This window comes from Aquarana catesbeiana, linkage group LG06, assembly GCF_042186555.1.
Source record: "Aquarana catesbeiana isolate 2022-GZ linkage group LG06, ASM4218655v1, whole genome shotgun sequence".
Classification (NCBI taxonomy): domain Eukaryota; kingdom Metazoa; phylum Chordata; class Amphibia; order Anura; family Ranidae; genus Aquarana; species Aquarana catesbeiana.
In genome coordinates this window covers 5,696,257-5,720,198 of record NC_133329.1, presented here as the reverse complement: position 1 = coordinate 5,720,198, position 23,942 = coordinate 5,696,257, and the positions used below count along the sequence as shown (strand labels likewise).

The following is a 23,942-nucleotide window of genomic DNA, read 5'->3' as shown; positions in this document are numbered from 1 at the left end:
GTTTCCTGAGACCAGAAAGTTGAGAAAAGGTTGAGAAAGGCTGATCTAGAACTTGAAGAATTTTGGTGATAAAGCCCCTAAGGTACCAAAACAACCATTGACCAAACTAAAATCAAATTGTATGGAAACCAGGCTCATATATGACTAACACATGTAAAAATGCCACAGGGGATGACGGGAAACAAAGAACATAATTATCAAGATATTTGGTTTGAGTTAGAAGAGCTGGAGACTTGGCTAGCATCTAAGAGCAGACAGCGGAGGAGACATCTAAGAGGACAATCTCTTTTCCTCCAGACACTTTATGTCTGGAGGAAAAGAGATTTAACCTCCAAATACGGAAAGGTTTCTTCACAGTAAGACCTGTGAAAATGTTAACTAGACTCCCTCAAGAGCTGGTTCTGACCAGCTCAGTCGATTCTTTTTTTTTTTTTTGCAAAATCTTTATTTATACAGCGATATAAAAACAAAACAAATGGAAGTAGAATGACAGCGTTGATCCTCCTAGTTGTTAATTTACTTTATAATAGTTGATAACCTGGGAACTTTGGGTAGAACATGATAACTAAATATTAAAAAAGTTAATCCTCATACCAACCTAATGGTTGTGTACCAAATGAATTAAATAAATAATAAAGTGACAATATCTCATCATCATTTACATTGCATATGTTGATAAACAATTATTATATTGTGGCAAGATGAATTAATAGATGATAAAGTGACAGTAGTACAACATACTTTAAAGTGTAATTGTGTCCATTTGCAGCCTCACTGTGTCCATTTGCAGCCTCACTGTGTCCATTTGCAGCCTTATTGTGTCCATTTGCAGCCTCACTGTGTCCATTTGCAGCCTCACTGTGTCCATTTGCAGCCTTATTGTGCCCATTTGCAGCCTCATTTTGCCCATTTGCAGCCTCATTGTGCCCATTTGCAGCCTCACTGTGTCCATTTGCAGCCTCACTGTGTCCATTTGCAGCCTTATTGTGCCCATTTGCAGCCTCATTTTGCCCATTTGCAGCCTCACTGTGCCCATTTGCAGCCTCACTGTGCCCATTTGCAGCCTCACTGTGCCCATTTGCAGCCTCATTGTGCCCATTTGCAGCCGTACCTTTGATGACTAAAACAGCGGGTGTCTCCCGCTGTGTTATGCAGTCTGTTTGGCCGTCCATTGTAACAAAGCCCTGCCTCCTCCTCACCTGTGATGGATGGAACACTGATACAGTTTCCGAGCATTGTATTAGTGTTCCTCTATCACAGACGAGGAGGAGGTGGGGCTTTGTTACAATGGACGGCCAAACAGACTGCACAACACAGCAGGAGACACCCGCTGTTTTAGTCATCAAAGGTACGGCTGCTGTATGGCTCACTCGAGTATAAGCCAAGGGGGGTTTCAGCCTAAAAAATGGGCTGAAAAACTCGGCTTATACTTAAATATATATATGGTATTTATAATAGGGTTGATAAACCAATTTGTTTTTCATATCGAGATAGAAGTTTAAATACATTTCTTTTAAAATTTGTAGTATACATCTTTATTCAAACCCTACATAGGTACACACAAAGTAACACCCTACTTTACCTCAACTTTTGATTCTATATCCTTCCTCTGGGATGGTACCTGTGTAGGGTTATAGTTGTCCCACATCCACCCCCACCCCTATGCAATAGTTATAATGTTCTACCCAAAGTTCCCAGGTTATCGACTATAGAGTAAATGAACAATTAGGCCAATTCGATTCCAAGGCGCGAGTGTCTAATCACATATAAAAACAAAGCAGTTGAGGCATTTGAAGACATAAAGGCCATCAATTATAAGATACGGGAGAAAATGACAACCCCAATATACTCAAAATTCCCAGGGTGTACTAGGGAAACATCAATTTTTGCAAGCCAAGTGCAGTAAACATTCGTGCCAAAGGATTTAAAACACCGATATCATTCAATAAACTGAGCGAAAAACTGAAGGCCTATGAGATCTCCCAGCTCCATGGATGCACTTGATGGACCCCAAACTGAGCAGTAATCAGAGAACTAAGGAGAAAGGGGGAGATGGGGGAAGAATAGGAGCCAAACAAAGATCTCCGCCATCCCTCCCATGGGAGAAAGAAAAAGGGACACCTAAAGAAAATAAGGAGGAGAAAAAAAAACAGGTCAGCAACCCTAGCCTGCTAACTTCACAAGCTTGTTAAATAAAAAATAGCCCTCAGAAAAGGAAATAAAAACCTAACGGTATCATAACATCAATTGTTTGTATGTGTTAGAGGATGGGAACTCTATCTCGAGTGCCAAAGTTTCGTAAAACTGTAAAAAATGTATCCATACACTGATAATGCCACTCCTCCGCCTGTTGTATACCGTGCACCTTTAACAACCAATCCTTAACCGTTGGGACCATAGAGAACTTCCAAAGTAAATGATATTAAGAAAGTCCTGGATTATTTCCTAAAGGCACATGTTATAACTGGATGCTGACATTTATAGGTAAAGTTGATCCAGGGAAAATCCAATTGCCTCTCGGGGGATCAGGAAAGGAATCACCCCCCCGCTGGAGCAAATTAGATCATCCTTTTTTTTGGGTCTTTCTCTGGATCAACTGTGGGTATAGGATAGTGTATATGGAGGTTTTTGATTTATGTGTTTTTTTTTTTTTTGGGGGGGGGGTGGGTTGAACCGAATGAACTTGAGTCCAGATTATCTATGTAACTAGGTTTATAACAATAATTCCTTTGTTGTTTTTTGTGTAGGTTCTGTTCTTGTCCTGGAGGAACTGGTGTCAGAGTATTGGGGCTCTATGCATCTCTTCAAAAATCCCACTAGAGGAGATTATCGTATTAATGTAAACGCAGGAGGCGTTCACGCCATTCGCATACAAGGATTCTTAGGTAACAGCACTGGGTTACCTTTGCTGAAGAAAAATCATAACAGTTGATTCATGTTTTCATTTTTCTTTTTTTTTTTTAATTTTCATAGTTTCTCAGTTTTATTTATTTTACTGTTTATATTACAAACAAACACTTAAAACAGCCATAGTATGCTTGTGAAGGCAGCCCAGAACTGCCTTCACAAGAAATGGCAGACTTTTGTACAACTGACTAATCCAAGTGATTAGAAAGGAATAAGGCGTGTGATTCATCTAGCTGGGTGTGAGTGATACCATCTCCTGCCTTCCTGCTTATTAGGTCTAGGCACAAAAAAAGGCCGAACACATTGAAAAAAAAAAAAAAAAAAAAAAAAAATATATATATATATATATATATATATATATATATATATATATATATAAGGTCCATAAAGACATGGATGAGGGAGTTTGGGGTGGAGAAACTTGACTGGCCTTCACAGAGTCCTGACCTCAACCCCATAGAACACCTTCTCATCAGAGCCTGACCTCACAAATACTCTTCTGGAAGAATGGTCAAACATTCCCATAGACACATTCCTAAACCTTGTGGACGGCCTTCCCAGAAGAGTTGAAGCTGTTATAACTGCAAAGGGTGAGCCAAATCAATATCGAACCCTACGGACGAAGACTGGGGTGCCATTTAAAGTTCATATGTGTGTAAAGGTGTCCCAATACTTTTGGTAATAAAGAGTGTGATAGATAGATAGATAGATAGATAGATAGATAGATAGATAGATAGATAGATAGATAGATAGATAGATAGATAGATAGATAGATAGATAGATAGATAGATAGATAGATAGATAGATAGATAGATAGATAGTGAATTTAAGTTATGAGCTTTCTGTTTTTAAGATGTTGAGCTGCACACCCACTGTAGCCATTAGGAGAGGGCTGCAAACTTGTTGTTAAATTATAAATGTAATGAGCACCCCGGAGTCCAAGTCAGGCCGGAACAATGGAAGGAACTATGGTTTGTGTCTTGGATCATGGCAGATGTTTTTTGTATTAAAGTGGTGGTAAATTCTCATTTTTTTTTCTATAAAAATAACAAACATGTTATACTTACCTGCTCTGTGTAGTTGGTTTTGCAGAGAGCAGCCCAGATCCTCCACTTCTTGGGTTCCTCTTCAGTTCTCTTGGCTCCTCCCTCCCATTGAGTGCCCCCCTCAGCAAGCAGCTTGCTATGGGGGGCACCTGAGCCGTGGTGCAGCTCCGTGTGTCCATTCGGACATGGAACCGCAGTTTGGCCCCACCAGGATGCGGCATAGAAATTGAATTATCTTTTGATCAGATCATTCCTTCAGTAATGTAATATTATTTACTGCATGTGCATTTTCGTCCCTTTTATGGGAATTTTTTTTTTATTTTGTAATAAAATTTGACTATTTTTGCATATACATTTTTTTTTTCGGTGTGGTACCATTAAAATCTTAGTTACAGTAGTTGTGTTTTTTAAGGGTTCTTTCTTTATGCAAATGTAATAGTAAAATATATGGTTAATAGTTATTAAGCTGATAGACAGGGAAAATATTTGTTAAAATTTTTCTCAGAATTTTCCAGAAATAATCAGGAGATCTAGTAATGGTGTGTTATTTATTTTTCTTCTATTAATTACATCTTTTTAATTTGTTTTATTTTCAGCCCCAAATGAAACAAGTAAGTATTTTATTGTTATCGGACTACACTGGTAAAAGGTAAACTTTAATGATTTTTTTTGCTTCTCTTTCTGATGTATTGCCCTCACTCCAGGCGCATGCCACCATCATGACCAATATCACCTTGTAATCCAAATGTTCACAGTCTAGAGCAGTCATGGGGAAGATGTATCTCTGACGGTTTCCTGTCATATGCACCAAGATGGTCTTTATAAGTCTTTCAATAGACACGTGCAGTTAGTTTTGTTCCAAATTATTTTTTTTAACAAATTTCGACAAATTCGTAAATTCGGAAACATCCGAATTAACGAAAACCTGTTTAACAAATTGTTCCGAATATTCGTATTCTCATAAACTCGAAAATTCGTAAATTTGTAAGTTCTTAATCACTTAAGGACCGAGCCTCTTTTTGAAATTTTTTTTGGTAGAAAATGACTTAGAACCCCCAAGCATTATACATTTTTTTTTCTAACACCCTGGAGAATAAAATGGCGGTCAATGCAATACTTTCTGTCACACCGTATTTGCGCAGCGGTCTTACAAGTGCACTTTTTTTTGGAAAAAATACACTTTTTTTAATTTAAAAAATAAGACAACAGTCAAGTTAGCCCAATTTTTTAATTCATATTGTGAAAGATAATGTTACGCCAAGTAAATTGATACCCAACATGTTAAGCTTCAAAATTGTGCCCGCTCGTGGAATGGCGACAAACTTTTACCCTTAAAAATCTCCATGGGTGACGTTTAAAAAATTCTACAGGTTGCATGTTTTGAGTTACAGAGGAGGTCTAGGGCTAGAATTATTGTTCTCACTCTAACGATTGCGACGATACCTCACATGTGTGGTTTGAACACCGTTTTCATTTGCGGGCGCTACTCACGTATGCATTTGCTTCTGCACGCGAGGTCGGCAGGATGGGGCATGTTTAAATTTTTTTTTCTTATATATTTTACCTTTTTTTTAAATTTTTACAAAAATGGTGTCACTTTTATTCCTATTGCAAGGAATGTAAACATCCCTTGTAATAGAAAAAAAGCATGATGACAGGACCTCCTAAATATGATATCCGGGGTCAAAAAGACCTCACATCTCATATTTACACTAAAATGCAATAAAAAAAAATACAATTTTACCATTTAAAAAAAAAAAGGCTCTTGAAGAGTTATGGGCGAAAGTGACGTTTTGACGTCGCTTCCGCCCTGCAATGGTATGGAGACGGGTGGGGGCAATCTTCCCCTCACTTGTCTACATTATCAGCAAGGAAGAGGATCCGATCGCCTCCGCCACAGCTGATGGCTCCGGTCACCGGCAGAGGGCACCAGAGCGCGATGGGAGGGGGCCCACTCCCGCCGCCGATAAAAGTGATCTCCCGGCGAATCCGCCGCAGAGACCATTATTATCGGAAACCGGCCGAAGAAGAGGATACTGGGGTTATGGCAGATAAGCTGCTACCATAACAACGATATTCCTCTTCAAAGTTAGGACGTATATCGGCGTGCGGCGGTCCGGAAGTGGTTACATTCGAAATTTGCAAATTCGTTAATTAGTAAATGTGAAAATTCGTAAATTAGAAAATTTGTCAATTCATAAATTCGTAATTTCAAAAGACCCGAAAATTCAAAACTCTGAAATAATATCTAACTATTAAATTATAGGTATTGGAATTTCCTTTCAAATTTGGCTGTTTATCCAAAAGTTACAAATTATCCAAAGTACCGAAATCTAAACCAACGGAAGGTAACAAATGAATAGTAATAAATAACAATAATAATAAATACTTTTTTTTATTATTATTATTTATTATTAATTTGTTTAATTAATTTGGATAATTAGTATCTTCAGATAAATTTGTATTTGTTACATTCACTAACAGCCAAGTTTGAAAGGAAATTCCAATACCTATAACTTAATAGTTAGTTATTATTAGATAATTAGATTTCAGATTTCCCTTCTTTCGAATTTTCAGATTTTCTTATTTTTTTCTAATTTTCAAATTTTCTGATTTTAGAATTTACGAATTTACAAATTTGCGAATGTATTAAATCTTTTGAAATTACAAATTTATTAATTGTGATACCAAAACAAAACTCTCTGTGTGTGAAAAAAAAAATCATATAAATTTCACAAGAGTACAAAGTTGAATGACCGTGCAATTACCAGTTAAAGTAGTGCAGTGCTAAATAGCAAAAAATGGTCTGGTAATAAAGGGGGGGAGGGGGGTAAAACCTTCGGGAGGTCAAGGGGTTAAAGAATTCAAGGCCAGGGAGAGATATAAACAGAATAATGCGCAGTCAGCGGTGATGGTGGCCCAGGTGATGGTGGCCCAGATGATGGTGGCCCAGATGATGGTGGCCCAGGTGATGGTGGCCCAGATGATGGTGGCCCAGGTGATGGTGGCCCAGGTGATGGTGGCCCAGATGATGGTGGCCCAGATGATGGTGGCCCAGGTGATGGTGGCCCAGGTGATAGTGGCCCAGATGATGGTGGCCCAGGTGATGGTGGCTCAGGTGATGGTGGCCCAGATGATGGTGTCCCAGGTGATGGTGGCCTAGGTGATGGTGGCCCAGATGATGTGATGGTGGCCCAGGTGATGGTGGCCCGGGTGAGGAATGACTGAAGGGTGAGGTCATTGTGTATTTGCACCACCACTGTTGCCTATGACATGTTCAGGGCAAGGGGGCGAAATGTACATATAAACAAATAGACATGTGCAGGATGAAAAAAATTGTTTAGCTTCATTTCGATTCGTTATTTAACTAAATTCATTTAGTTAAATCCGTTGCATTTGTTACATTTGTTTTCGGAATTCGTTTAGTTTCGTATTCGAATTCGAAAAAATGTGCCCGTATTCGAAAAATTCTACCGCATTCGAAAAAAGCTATCAGATTCTAAAAAATTTTACCGCATTCGAAAAAACTGTCAAATTAAAAAAAAATTCTACCGCATTCGAAAAAACTATCAAATTAAAACAAAATTCTACTGCATTTGAAAAAATTTGACTGAATTTGAAAAAGTAAACTATATATAACCATTTTGCGCAATTGGAAATCTGCATAGAATGAAAGTGAATTTGAATAGAATAGAAAATAATAGAAAAGAATAGCATAGAAAAACAATACAACAGAATAGAAAAAAATATAATATTTTCTATTCTAATCTTTTCTATTCGAATTCAATTCATTCTGTACCAAATTCCATTTTCAGAAGATATATATATTTCTATTCGGTTCTATTGTTTTTTCTATTCTAGTCTTTTCTATTAGAACTTGATTTCATTCTATTTCTATATAACCATTTTCCGAAATTCAAATTTTGTATAGAATGAATTCACATTCAAATAGAATAGAATAGATTAGATTCACATTCAAATAGAAAAGATTAGAATATAATAGAAAATAATGGAAAAGAATAGCATAGAAAAACAATAGACCAGCATAGAAAAAATATAATATATAAATCTTCCGAAATTCTAATTTCATGTAGACTGAAATCAAATTTGAATAGAAAAGATTGGAATAGAATAGAATTCTATTCAAATTCAAATTCATTCTATACGAAATTCAAATTTCGGAAGATGGCTAAATAAATAAATTTCGCATAGAATGAATTCAAAGGGTCCCGAAATGACATTGCTGCAGATGGACACAGTTGACCGACTTTGGGGCCCCGTATCTCGGGGACATTTGGTGATAGGAACCCCAAATTTGGTGTGCAAACACAGTGGAACTAGCACTGCAACATTTTCAAAGCTGGGGTTCCAAGTGGCCCTGAGATACGGGGGCCCAAAGTCAGTTCGGAAAATGTCACGCACTTTTCTGCAGCAGAGAACGACATTTTCTGAACCAAATTTGGGGCCCCGTATCTCGGGACCACTTGGTGATAGGATGTTGTAGTGCTAGTCCAACTGGGTTTGCACACCAAATTTGGGGTTCCTAGCACCAAGTGACCCTGAGATACGGGGCCCCAAATTCGGTTCAGAAAATGTCATTCTCTGCTGCAGAAAAGTGCTTGACTCGAGTATAAACCGAGGGGGACATTTTCAGCACAAAAAAAATGTGCTGAAAAGCTCGGCTTATACTCGAGTATATACGGTATTTTCTATTCTAATCTTTTCTGTTCAAATTCAAATTCATTATATACGAAATTCGAATTTCAGAAGCCATCTTCTGAAATTTGAATTTCGTATAGAATGCATTCAAATTCGAGTAGAAAAGTTTAGAATAGAATAGAAAAGAATAGCATAGAAAAGCAATGGAATAGAATAGAATCTTCTGGAATTCGAATTTCATATAGACTGAAATCAAATTTGAATAGAAAAGATTAGAATAGAATAGAAAATAATAGAAAAGAATAGACTAGAAAAACAATAGAACAGAGTAGAATAAAATATAATATATATATATATATTATTCTATTCTGTACTATTGTTTTTCTAGTCTATTCTTTTCTATTATTTTCTATTCTAATCTTTTCTATTCAAATTCATTCTATACGAAATTCAAATTTCATATAGAATGAATTCAAATTCGAATAGAAAAGTTTAGAATAGAATAGAAAAGAATAGCATAGAAAATGGAACAGAATAGAAAAAAAATATTATATATATATATATATATATATATATATATATATATAAAACCATCTTCTGAAATTGGAATTTTGTACAGAATGAATTTGAATAGAAAAGATTAGAATAGAATATATTATATTTTTTTCTATTCTGTTCTATTATTCTTCTATGCTATTCTTGTCTATTATTTTCTATTCTATTCTATTCTATTCTTTTTCTCTTCGAATTCAAATTCATTCTGCACCAAATTTCAATTTTGGAACATGGTTTTATATATATATATATATATATATATATATATATATATATATATATATATATATATATATATATATATATATATATATATTACAATATATATATTATATTTTTTTCTGTTCTATTGTTTTTTCTATTCTAGTCTTTTTTATTAGAATTCAATTTCATTTTATTTCTATATAACTATTTTCCGAAATTCAAATTTCGTATAGAATGAATTTGCATTCAAATAGAAAAGATTTGAATAAAATAGAAAATAATAGAGAATAATAGCATAGAAAAACAATAGACCAGCATAGAAAAAATATAATATCTATATATATAGATATATATAGATATATATCTATATCTTTAGATATAGATATATCTATAGATATAGATATATCTATATCTATAGATATATCTATATATATCTATATATAGATATATAGATATATATAACATCTTCCAAAATTTGAATTTCGTATAGAATGAATTCAAATTGAAATAGAAATGATTAGAATAGAATAGAAAAACAATAGAACAGAAAAAAAAAAAAAAAATATATATATATATATATATATATATATATATATATATATATATATTATATATATATATATTATCGAATTTGAATAGAAAACATTAGAACAGTATATAAATGAATAGACTAGAAAAACAATAGAACAGAATAGAATAAAAAAAAAATATATATATATATATATATATATATATATATATATATATATATATATATATATATATATTATATTATATTTTGTTCTGTTCTATTGTTTTTCTAGTCTATTCTTTTTTTCTGTTATTTTCTATTCTAATCTTTTCTATTCAAATTCATTCTATACGAAATTCGAATTTCAGAAGCCATCTTCCGAAATTCGAATTTCGCATAGAATTAATTCAAATTCGTATAGAAAAGTTTAGAATAGAATAGAAAAGAATAGCATAGAAAAACAATGGAACAGAATAGAAAAAAATATAACATATATATTATATTTTATTCTGTTCTATTATTTTTCTAGTCTATTATTTTCTATTATTTTCTATTCTAATCTTTTCTATTCAAGTTCAAATCCATTCTATACGAAATTTGAACTTCAGAAGCCATGTTCTGAAATTTGAATTTCGTATAGAATGAATTTGAATTTGAATAGGAAAGTCTTATAGAATAGAAAATAATAGAAAACAAAAGCATATATATAGATAGATAGATAGATAGATAGATAGATAGATAGATAGATAGATAGATAGATAGATAGATAGATAGATAGATAGATAGATAGATTCCTATTTTTTTCAAATTCGATTCAAATTTGTTTTCGATTTCGATCGTTTTTTTCAGATTCGTTTAAATTCGTTACTTTTGTAATTCGGAAATTCGGATGCATACGAATTTCCGAATAATGAAAAATTTGTCCGAATTTCTATTTGGAACGAAATGCGATGCACATGTCTATAAACAAAATTTGGTCAGCAGTGGTGACAGGATGAGATCCACTATGTACAGTTTTGTTTTGGCATTTGTAAAGCCAGAAGAAAGCTGGTTGAGAGGGGAGCAGGTTTTAGAATGCATGGTATTGGTAAGTTTATTGATTATGTTTTTCTTTACTTTCTTTCCCAACTGCAAAAGATTGCAGCGATTGTCACCCTAATGCTACGTGTGAGAAATATGCTGAGTACGAGAAATGTGTCTGCAAGGACGGCTACATTGGAGATGGAGAAAACTGTTTTGACATTGATGAGTGCGAATACCTTTGGACACACAACTGTCCTGTAGGCATTTGTGAGAACACCGATGGCTCTTATATCTGCCGCTGTCCAAATGGTGCCATCGCTTTAAATGGTACCTGCAATAACAGATGTGACAATCCTATCCCGAACCGATGTCATTCTTTGGCAACATGCATTGATAACCCTCTAGGATATACCTGTGTGTGTCCTGAGGGTTACTTCGGGGATGGGTTCCATTGTGAAATTGATGAGTGCCAGAGAGGCGCCTGTGGCTTTGGATTGGACTGTACCAAGTCCCGTGGCTCCTATTCCTGCTATGATCCTTGTGTAGACTACACGGTGCTCGATGAACCCTGGAGAAGCACAGACAGCAAGTTCTCCTCAACCAAGAACTGTGATATTTCCAAGAACGGGTGGTATCAGTTTGTCGGCGATGGAGGTGTTCGTGTACCAGAAACCTGTGTACCCGATGGTAGCTGTAGTACAGACTCTCCAGTGTGGATGAAAGGAACACATCCGGTCATTAAAGATGGCATCGTGAACCGCACTGCTTGTGCCAGTTGGGATAAAAACTGCTGCCGTTGGACATCAACAATTCAGGTGAAGGCTTGTCCATTGGGATACCACGTGTACAAATTAATCAAAACTCCAGGCTCAGAGTGCGAATTGTCCTATTGTACCGGTAAGTGATCTCAGCAGGGGGGCATCGAAAGTTACAAGAATTTATTAGATAATCACCTGAACGACCGCAACATACAGGGATATGTAATGTAATACTGACATATAATCACACATAGGTTGGACTTGATGGACTTGTGTCTTTTTTCAACCTCACCTACTATGTAACTATGATTTCTATCATCCAATCATGTACAAGCTAAAAATTTTGCTTTTTTATTTTCCTTGCATGTCCCCATCAGATCTGGATTTGGCTTTAGTAAATAAACCCCATAGTCTCTTACTAACCATTCACTGTTCACTTCTGCATCCCTCTTCCACAGCTCAACTCTACACCCCCCGTCCACACCTCACCTCCTTCCCCAATCACAGCTAAACTGTGCATCCCCCATCTGCAGGTCTCCTCTGTTCCGCCGTCTACAGACCTGCTCTGCTTCCCATGCCCTCAGCTCACAACTGCATCCCCATCCACAGCTCATCTCTGCAATCCCGTTTACAGTTCACTTCTGTGTCTCTGTCCAATCCACAGCTCACGTTCACCTCCCCCTATCAACATCACACCTCTGCACCTCCCCTCCACATATCACCGCTTCATCCATGTCCGCAGCCCACCTCTGCTTTCCCATCCACAGCTCATGTCTTAGCCCTTCCACTTACTTCTGCATCCCCTTTCCACAGCTCACCTCTGTGACTCCTGTTAACAAAACTTCTCCCTGCCCCCGATATAGCTCTCACCTTTGCCCTTCATTCCATCCACAACTTTCACCTCTGCTTCCACCCCCCACCCATCGATAGCTCTCAGCTCGCACCCCTCCCACATCCACAACTCTCACTTTGCACCTAGCACCCCCCACCCATCGATAGCTCTCAGCTCGCACCCCTCCCACATCCACAACTCTCACTTTGCACCTAGCACCCCCCACCCATCGATAGCTCTCAGCTCGCACCCCTCCCACATCCACAACTCTCACTTTGCACCTAGCACCCCCCACCCATCGATAGCTCTCAGCTCGCACCCCTCCCACATCCACAACTCTCACTTTGCACCTAGCACTCCCCACCCATCCATAGCTCTCAGCTCGCACCCCTACCACATCCACAACTCTCACTTTGCACCTAGCACTCCCCACCCATCCATAGCTCTCAGCTCACACCCCTACCACATCCACAACTCTCACTTTGCACCTAGCACCCCCACCCATCAATAGCTCTCAGCTCGCACCCCTCCCACATCCACAACTCTCACTTTGCACCTAGCACCCCCCACCCATCGATAGCTCTCAGCTCGCACCCCTCCCACATCCACAACTCTCACTTTGCACCTAGCACCCCCACCCATCCATAGCTCTCAGCTCACACCCCTACCACATCCACAACTCTCACTTTGCACCTAGCACCCCCACCCATCAATAGCTCTCAGCTCGCACCCCTCCCACATCCACAACTCTCACTTTGCACCTAGCACCCCCCACCCATCGATAGCTCTCAGCTCGCACCCCTCCCACATCCACAACTCTCACTTTGCACCTAGCACCCCCCACCCATCGATAGCTCTCAGCTCACACCCCTCCCACATCCACAACTCTCACTTTGCACCTAGCACCCCCCACCCATCGATAGCTCTCAGCTCGCACCCCTCCCACATCCACAACTCTCACTTTGCACCTAGCACCCCCCACCCATCGATAGCTCTCAGCTCGCACCCCTCCCACATCCACAACTCTCACTTTGCACCTAGCACCCCCCACCCATCGATAGCTCTCAGCTCGCACCCCTCCCACATCCACAACTCTCACTTTGCACCTCGCACCCCCCACCCATCGATAGCTCTCAGCTCGCACCCCTCCCACATCCACAACTCTCACTTTGCACCTAGCACTCCCCACCCATCCATAGCTCTCAGCTCGCACCCCGACCACATCCACAACTCTCACTTTGCACCTAGCACCCCCACCCATCAATAGCTCTCAGCTCACACCCCTACCACATCCACAACTCTCACTTTTGCAACTAGCACCCCCCACCTATCAATAGCTCTCAGCTCGCACCCCTCCACACATCCACAACTCTCGCTTTTCACCTAGCACCCCCACCCATCAATAGCTCTCAGCTCACACTTCTACCTGCCCCCCGATATAGCTCTAACCTATATGCCCTTCATTCCATCCACAACTTTCACCTCTGCTGCCACCCCCCACCCATTGATAGCTCTCAGCTCGCACCCCTCCCACATCCACAACTCTCACTTTGCACCTAGCACCCCCCACCCATCGATAGCTCTCAGCTCGCACCCCTACCACATCCACAACTCTCACTTTGCACCTAGAACCCCCCACCCATTGATAGCTCTCATCTTGCACCCCTCCACACATCCACAACTCTCACTTTTGCACCTAGCATCCCCCCCTTCCTCCACAGTCACCTCTCACAAGACCCACCCATAGCTGTCACCTTGCACCTAGAACCATCATCAATACACTGTTGTCACTGACCATCTACAGATCTCACGTCTGAGCTCAGCAGCCCCCACTTCCCTCCTATTCACATTTCTTCCTTCTGCTCCCAGTATCTCCTATCCAGCTCTCACTTTGCGTGCTGCATACTCCAAAATTATTCTCCCTTCTCAGGCTGACCACCTATCCTCCTTATAGAAGCCACCACCACTCTATTAAGCAGCTGCCAGCATGGGGACATTGCACAGGCATCAGCTCCTGGGGGACCAGTCTAGAACATGTCCTAGGTGCCGGCGCTTGCAACTCCCCTGCCCCCATGTTTAGGGGAGCACTGCAGTGAATTTATCAGCACGATGGAGAGGAGTAGGGGCATTTAGACCTGCACAACATCTGAAATAGCTTGGGGATGGGTGCCACAGAAATCTGGTTGGGTGCAGCCCATCCCAGAACCTCCTAGATCCAGCCTTGGGTGAATGTGTTTGCACATGCACAGAAGAATTTAAAAAAAATCACAATTTGAGTACTTTGATATTTGATGAACCACTCATCTACAATGTGTCTCAGGACGTCTTCTTTATTATATCTGATTTACCAATGTACCCCAAAAATTTAATTGGTCCTCATCATTATCCTCTGCTCTCTTTAGATGCTAATACAATGACATGTAAAGTGGATGAGGAATGGCAGAAAAGGGACAAAGGATATGGATGTTTCTGCAAACCTCCACATAACATTACTGGTATGTATGCAAGGATTCAATTGGTTAACTCAATTGGTTTTTTACGCTATTTTAAAAATCATCTAGCATTGCAAATAATATTAAGAAGCCATTTACGGTGAACCCCGACCAAAACATTTTATTTTATCTTTGGGCAGACTCAAGAATAGTAAAAAATGTCACTTGGGTTTTTATTGCTATTCGTGACAACACTGGGAAGTAGAGATGAGAGAACTTCTGAAAAGTTTTGATCAGTCGTGGTTTGGCTTAAGTTTTAAAAAAAAAAACTGCAACCTAAAAGTCTCATTGAAGCCAACAGTAATTGAAACCTGTGTTTTGAAAAGGTTGTATTACAGAGCAGTACATGATGCAAATTAGGCAAAATGGTTTTGGAAGCTCTTAGCAGTCCCACCTAGGAGAATGAAGCCAAAACACAGCTGGAGCCACTTTCTTTAAAAATTTTACCAGGGATGCTTAGATAAAATAGGAGTACCTGGTGGTTGTGCTAAGGATCAATGCAACCCAGGGGTGCTGGCAGTCTATCTAAGGAGCAGTCCTATCTTGTGGGAATAGCAGTCAAACTAAGGAAGGGTGGAACTTGGTGGAACTAGAAGTTAAAGTAAGGAACGGTGGAATCTGTTGGGACTAAGGAAGGAATCTAAGGAAAAGGCGGAACATGGTGGGACTGGCAGGTATTCTAAGGAATGTTGGATCCTGGTGGGACTGGCAGTTAATCTAAGGAAAGGTGGAATCTGGTGGGACTGGCAGTTATTCTAAGGAAGGTTGGATCCTGGTAGGACTTACAGTTAATCTAAGGAAAGGTGGAATCTGGTGGGACTGGCAGTTATTCTAAGGAAGGTTGGATCCTGGTGGGAATGGCAGTTAATCTAAGGAAGGGTGGGACCTGGTGGGACTGCCAGTTAATCTAAGGTAGGGTGGAACCTGGTGGGATTGGCAGTCAAGTAAAGAATGCACAAGAAAGAGCAGAAGGAGATTAAAGGCAGGAACAGTTTTAGGAGCAGCCTTTGGTCCCTTCCTCCCAGAGTCTTTTAGGAAATTCATATTGGCAGTTAATCTAAGGAAAGGTGGAACCTGGTGGGACTGGCAGTTATTCTAAGGAAGGGTGGATCCTGGTGGGACTGGCAGTTAATCTACGGAAGGGTGGATCCTGGTGGGATTGGCAGTTAATCTATGGAAGGGTGGATCCTGGTGGGACTGGCAGTTTATCCAAGGAAAGGTGGATCCTGGTGAGACTGGCAGTTATTCTAAAGAAGGGTGGATCCTGGTGGGAATGGCAGTTTATCTAAGGAAAGGTGGATCCTGGTGGTACTGGCAGTTAATCTAAAGGAGGGTGGGACCTGGTGGGACTGGCAGTCAAGGAAAGAATGCCCAAGAAACAGCAGAAGGCGATTTAAGGCAGGAACAGTTTTAGGAGCAGCCTTTGGTCCCTTCCTCCCAGAATCTTTTAGGAAAATCATATTGGCAAAAAAAAACACTGAAATTCAGATTTGGCACAGGACATCAAAATTCATGAAATTGAGTGAAAATGTAACTCTGACCCCACCAAAGTACCTCACACCTTATCTCATCTTATTATACTGTGCTGCTCTCAATGCTAAACTAATTTGAGGTTTGAGTAGTATAAATGCAGATGTAATGTATTAGCCCCATGTAAATTGAAAAATGATTTAATCTGAAAAAAAATGTTAAATATTTCCAATAAATCTTCCTGATGAAAAATTATAAAAAAGAAAAGGACTCAAGGTGGGTGTTCATATTTTTGTTTATTGATCTGTAAGCATCCTCCCCACAAATAAAAGAACAAGGTTATGCAGATCAAAATATTAGTAAATATGTTTACCCCAGTAAACTAAATCACATAAAGGAAGCCTCTCCTCCATATAAGTATTCAAAAATTAGATAACTTTATGTGGCTAAGTATTGTTCAGAGTTCATGAAAGAGTCCTCCTCAGAATATATTGTGGGCCCAACATATGGCTAGATATCATTCAGAGTTCATGGTGAAATCTTATAATAGACTATAGGTGTATAGTGTATGAACGGTGTAGATGGGCTACATAATGTGGTTAGATATCCTTCAGAGTCCATGAAGATTTCCTTTAATGAAATATGCCATAAGACCAACCCACATATGAACGGTGTAGATGGGCTACTGATTGTGGTTAGATATCCTTCAGAGTCCATGAAGATTTCCTTTAATGAAATATGCCATAAGACCAACCCACATATGAACGGTGTAGATGGGCTACTGATTGTGGTTAGATATCCTTCAGAGTCCATGAAGATTTCCTTTAATGAAATATGTCATAAGACCAACCCACCTATGGACGGTGTAGATGGGCTACATAATGTGGTTAGGTATCATTCAGAGTCCATGAAGATGTCCTTTAATGAAATATGTCATAAGACCAACCCACATATGGACGGTGTAGATGGGCTACTGAATGTGGTTAGATATCATTCAGAGTCCATGAAGATGTCCTTTAATGAAATATGTTATAAGACCAACCCACATATGGACGGTGTAGATGGGCTACGTAATGTGGTTAGATATCATTCAGAGTCCATGAAGATGTCCTTTAATGAAATATGCCATAAGACCAACCCACATATGAACGGTGTAGATGGGCTACGTAATGTAGTTAGAGATCATTCAGAGTCCATGAAGATGTCCTTTAATAAAATATATCATAAGACCAACCCACATATGGATGGTGTAGATGGGCTACGTAATGTGGTTAGATATCATTCAGAGTCCATGAAGATGCCCTTAATGAAATATGTTATAAGACCAACCCACATATGAACGGTGTAGATGGGCTACGTAATGTGGTTAGATATCCTTCAGAGTCCATGAAGATGTCCTTTAATGAAATATGTCATAAGACCAACCCACATATGAACGGTGTAGATGGGCTACGTAATGTGGTTAGATATCATTCAGAGTCCATGAAGATGTCCTTTAATGAAATATGTCATAAGACCAACCCACATATGAACGGTGTAGATGGGCTACGTAATGTGGTTAGATATCATTCAGAGTCCATGAAGATGTCCTTTAATGAAATATGTCATAAGACCAACCCACATATGGATGGTGTAGATGGGCTACATAATGTGGTTAGATATCATTCAGAGTCCATGAAGATGCTCTTAATGAAATATGTTATAAGACCAACCCACATATGAACAGTGTAGATGGGCTACGTAATGTAGTTAGAGATCATTCAGAGTCCATGAAGATGTCCTTTAATAAAATATGTCATAAGACCAACCCACATATGAGCAATGTGTAGAGCCAGTGTGAATTATGGCACATATATTAAACATCACTGGAAGACTCCGGGGGGGGGTGGTTGCCCATATCATCTTATATAGCCTTCATGTAGCTTGTAACATGGCCCTCCCCTGTGTGCAATTAGATGCTCATAGGAAAGTTTTTCTGACTGTAGAGCATCAAGCTCATAATTGCCCAGTAGAGGAGCCACCAGTTTTGATCAGAGAAAATTCACAGCCATATACAGTAACACTCAAATAAATGGAGTAATACTTAGCTTTCCGTGTGGGTCTTGAAAGACTCAGACTGTTCTCATAGAAAGTGGTGGTCTTTGGATCCGTGTCCGGAGGAACCATGGTTTTTTAAATAGATAGAGGAGCTAAGGGGGGGGGGGGCATCCCAAAAGCTGACAATAAGGAAGCAAGGCTGGAAGCCTGACCAGTTTCGCCAGTCACGCCGGCTGGTTCAAAGGCAAATGTCACCAATGCACACGAGGACACAGTTTATCTTCCTTTTTTGACTCATAGTAACATGGTTTCTTCTTCCTTTATCCAATTCATCTGCACCCCCATCAGAGCATCTCTTATATCAGAGTCCCCGCCTTTCATTACGGTCTCCATCAGAACCCTTTTTACATCAGATTCCCTATCAATGGTCCAACCTTGCCTTGCTCATAAAGTGTAGTCAATGTAGCAGCAGGGTGGGAGGAAAGAGGAGGAGCATAAATAATTAGAGGAAGTCCGTCCTCCTGCTGAAGCAAGGTGATCCTAACAACCAATAGATGGAAAAATGCAGCACAGTGGGGGGGGGGGGGGGATCTGACCAAGCTGGGGGCAAAAACGCAATCCTGTAGCTGGTTGGGTTACCTCCTATTTTCTATATTTTTTCACCTCCTCCATCATTACCTAAAAGTTCCTTCTCCATTTAATTCCGTTATCCTGGGAATCCTTTGTGTTGGCTGTCATTTTTTGGAATATGTAACGGGACCCCCCTGAAAGATAATAACTTGTGTCCATGTTCCGTTGAAAGATTTGACACAGGTGGTTCCTGAGCTGATCTGTGGATTGGATGACATGAGAGCCGTCTTCCATAAATGCCAGTTTAATGATGCCAACATTTACTTCAACGGCAGTCATGTGAAGAATAACAGCAGCTTAACCTTCCTGGATGACCCCGCCACAAATACCTTCTCAATCATCGACAATCTGGAAATCTACAAACATGGTGTTCAGGCCTATGTAAGTATTCTCCAATACTTCTATTATTATTCTTGTTTCTGTATGGTGACCCCTCCCCCAAGACTGGATTAGCACCTCTGAGCTGCAGCCACCACACTCAAATGTGAAGCATGTCACTATGTGCCGTGTGCAAGGGTCCCGTGTGCAAGGGTCTCGTGTGCAAGGGTCCTGTGTGCGAGGGTCCCGTGTGCGAGGGTCCCGTGTGTGAGGGTCTCGTGTGCGAGGGTCCCGTGTGCGAGGGTCTCATGTGTAAGGGTCCCGTGTGCGAGGGTCTCATGTGTAAGGGTCCCGTGTGCGAGGGTCTCATGTGCGAGGGTCTTGTGTGCGAGGGTCCCGTGTGCGAGGGTCCCGTGTGCGAGGGTCTCATGTGCGAGGGTCTCATGTGCGGGGGTCCCACGTGCGAGGGTCCCGTTCTTTCAGGATTGCACCCCAACATAAAAGTCATACTACAGGACACATGCTGTGCTCCCAATTCTACATCACACTACAGGACACATGCTGTGCTCCCAATTCTACATCACACTACAGGACACATGCTGTGCTCCCATTCTACATCACACTACAGGACACATGCTGTGCTCCCAATTCTACATCACACTACAGGACACATGCTGTGCTCCCATTCTACATCACACTACAGGACACATGCTGTGCTCCCATTCTACATCACACTACAGGACACATGCTGTGCTCCCATTCTACATCACACTACAGGACACATGCTGTGCTCCCATTCTACATCACACTACAGGACACATGCTGTGCTCCCATTCTACATCACACTGCAGGACACACGCTGTGCTCCCATTCTACATCACACTACAGGACACATGCTGTGCTCCCATTCTACATCACACTACAGGACACATGCTGTGCTCCCATTCTACATCACATTGCAGGACACATGCTGTGCACCCATTCTACATCACACTACAGGACACATGCTGTGCTCCCATTCTACATAACATTACAGGACACATGCTGTGCTCCCATTCTACATCACACTACAGGACACATGCTGTGCTCCCATTCTACATCACATTGCAGGACACATGCTGTGCACCCATTCTACATCACACTACAGGACACATGCTGTGCTCCCATTCTACATAACATTACAGGACACATGCTGTGCTCCCATTCTACATCACACTACAGGACACATGCTGTGCTCTTACTCTGTGTGCAATTTATACCTGTGATGTACTTGTATTTTTTATCACATGGATATCTATAATTGTCTAGTTTGTACTAATATTAATATTAATGATTATGTACAATATAAAGATAGACAGTACAGTTAAAATATAGTTAAATATAGAAGGAATAGGAGGGCCCTGGTCATGTAGTTTAAAATCTAAAGTGAGGGTGAGGTACTACAAAAGGTAATAGCTGCGGGGGATGATCTGATGGAGATGGGGTAGGCTTCCCTCAAAAAATTAGTTTTCAAGGGTGCCCTAAAGATGGATGGGTAGGAACTGACCGGACATACTGGGAGGAGATAAAAAGGGAGCTTGAAAGCAGAAGGTCCTGGGAGGAGATAATAAGGGAGCTTGAAAGCAGAAGGTCCTGGGAGGAGATAATAAGGGAGCTAGAAAGTAGGAGGTCCTGGGAGGAGATAATAAGGGAGCTAGAAAGTAGGAGGTCCTGGGAGGAGATAATAAGGGAGCTAGAAAGTAGGAGGTCCTGGGAGGAGATAATAAGGGAGCTAGAAAGTAGGAGGTCCTGGGAGGAGATAATAAGGGAGCTAGAAAGTAGGAGGTCCTGGGAGGAGATAATAAGGGAGCTAGAAAGTAGGAGGTCCTGGGAGGAGATAATAAGGGAGCTTGAAAGCAGGAGGTCCTGGGAGGAGATAATAAGGGAGCTTGAAAGCAGGAGGTCCTGGGAGGAGATAGCAAGGGAGCTAGAAAGCAGGAGGTCCTGGGAGGAGATAATAAGGGAGCTAGAAAGCAGGAGGTCCTGGGAGGAGATAATAAGGGAGCTAGAAAGCAGGAGGTCCTGGGAGGAGATAATAAGGGAGCTAGAAAGCAGGAGGTCCTGGGAGGAGATAATAAGGGAGGTAAAAAGCAGGAGGTCCTGGGAGGAGATAATAAGGGAGGTAGAAAGCAGGACGCCATGGGAGGAGATAACAAGGGAGCTAGAAAGCAGGAGGTCCTGGGAGGAGATAATAAGGGAGCTAGAAAGCAGGAGGTCCTGGGAGGAGATAATAAGGGAGGTAGAAAGCAAGAGGTCCTGGGAGGAGATAATAAGGGAGCTAGAAAGCAGGACGCCATGGGAGGAGATAACAAGGGAGCTAGAAAGCAGGAGGTCCTGGGAGGAGATAATAAGGGAGCTAGAAAGCAGGAGGTCCTGGGAGGAGATAATAAGGGAGGTAGAAAGCAGGAGGTCCTGGGAGGAGATAATAAGGGAGCTAGAAAGCAGGACGCCATGGGAGGAGATAACAAGGGAGCTAGAAAGCAGGAGGTCCTGGGAGGAGATAATAAGGGAGCTAGAAAGCAGGAGGTCCTGGGAGGAGATAATAAGGGAGCTAGAAAGTAGGAGGTCCTGGGAGGAGATAATAAGGGAGCTAGAAAGCAGGAGGTCCTGGGAGGAGATAATAAGGGAGCTAGAAAGCAGGAGGTCCTGGGAGGAGATAATAAGGGAGCTAGAAAGCAGGAGGTCCTGGGAGGAGATAATAAGGGAGGTAGAAAGCAAGAGGTCCTGGGAGGAGATAATAAGGGAGCTAGAAAGCAGGAGGTCCTGGGAGGAGATAATAAGGGAGGTAGAAAGTAGGAGGTCCTGGGAGGAGATAATAAGGGAGGTAGAAAGCAGGACGCCATGGGAGGAGATAACAAGGGAGCTAGAAAGCAGGAGGTCCTGGGAGGAGATAATAAGGGAGGTAGAAAGCAGGAGGTCCTGGGAGGAGATAATAAGGGAGGTAGAAAGCAGGAGGTCCTGGGAGGAGATAATAAGGGAGGTAGAAAGCAGGACGCCATGGGAGGAGATAACAAGGGAGGTAGAAAGCAGGAGGTCCTGGGAGGAGATAATAAGGGAGCTAAAGTAAAAAAAACAATATTTTTTACTTTCTGCTATAAAACATCCAATAAAAAATATAAAAAAATCAAATGTATTCATCAATTTAGGCCAATTTGTATTCTGCTAAATACTTTTTGTAAAAAATCCCAATAAGCGTATATTGATTGGTTTGCGCAAAAGTTATCACGTCTACAAACTATGGGACAGATTTACAGAATTTATATAATTTTTATTACTTAAAATTATTTTTTTTTACTAGAAATGGTGGCGATCATCGATTTTTAGCAGGGCTGCAACATTGCGGCGGACAAATCTGACACCTAACCGACACTTTTGACACTTTTTGGGGACCAGTGACACTAAAACAGTGATCAGTGCTTAAACTATGCACTGTCACTGTACTAATGACACTGGCTGAGAAAGGGGTTAACATCAGGGGCGATCAAAGGGTTAAATGTGTCCCTAGGGGGTGCTTTATAACTGTGTGGGGGAGGTGCTCTGACTGGGTGAACACAGAGATTTGTGTTCCTGCTTAGATCTCTATCTTCTTCCCTGCCAGAACGGTGGTCTGCCTTCTTTACATAGGCAGATTGCCGTGCTGAGGAACGATTGCGGGTGGCCGGCGGACACAGCGTCTGCTGGACCTGACGATTGGCTCCCCCCCCTGTCCAATGGACATGTGCACTGCTAAAAAATGTGTTCATTTTCATTTCATTCGTTTTTTGTTTTTTTCTTTGCAGGTCATTTGAAAATTTGTAAATTCGTAAATTCGAAAATTCATATATTTGAAAATCCGAAAATAAGAAAAAAAATCCGAAAATTTGAAAGAATAACTAACTATTAAATTCTAGGTATTGGAATTTCCTTTTAAATTTGGCTGTTAGTGAACGTCACGAATACGAATTTATACGAAGTTACAAATTATCCGAAATAATGAATGCTGTATCTAAACAAATTGAACGGAACAAATTAATAATAAATAATAATAAGAATAAAAAGTTTTTATTATTATTATCGTTATTTATTATTATGAATTCTTTGCGCTCCATTCGTTTAGATGCAGCGTTCGTTATTTCGGATAATTTGTAACTTCGTATAAATTCGTATTCGTTCACTAACAGCCAAATTCGAAAGGAAATTCCAACACCTACTGTATAATTTAATAGTAATTTAATAGTCAAGTTATTATGAGTTAGTTATTATTTCAGATTTTAAAATGTGTGGGTTTTCAGATTTTTCAAATTCTGAATTTCTGAATTTCAGAATTTTCGAATTTCTGAATTTCCGAATTTACAAATTTACGAATCTTCAAAATTTAGGAACTTTCAAATTTCGAATTTGAAAAATTAGAAAATTCGAATTTATAAATATTCAGAAAAATTTGTTATACGGGTTTTCGTTAATTCGGATATTTCTGAATGA

General features: G+C 40.3%; 1 protein-coding gene across 2 annotated transcripts in view; it reads left to right on the top strand.

Moving 5' to 3' along the window:
• The window catches only part of LOC141148141 (uromodulin-like), an 87,032-nt gene that overhangs the window by 32,625 nt on the left and 30,465 nt on the right, over positions 1-23,942 (top strand). For both annotated transcript variants that reach the window (XM_073635328.1, XM_073635329.1), the window contains exons 7-11: positions 2,748-2,885; positions 4,550-4,564; positions 11,020-11,802; positions 14,898-14,990; positions 19,297-19,505. In XM_073635328.1, the coding sequence (XP_073491429.1) occupies positions 2,748-2,885; positions 4,550-4,564; positions 11,020-11,802; positions 14,898-14,990; positions 19,297-19,505 (1,238 nt within the window). The remainder of the gene's footprint in view (positions 1-2,747; positions 2,886-4,549; positions 4,565-11,019; positions 11,803-14,897; positions 14,991-19,296; positions 19,506-23,942) is intronic.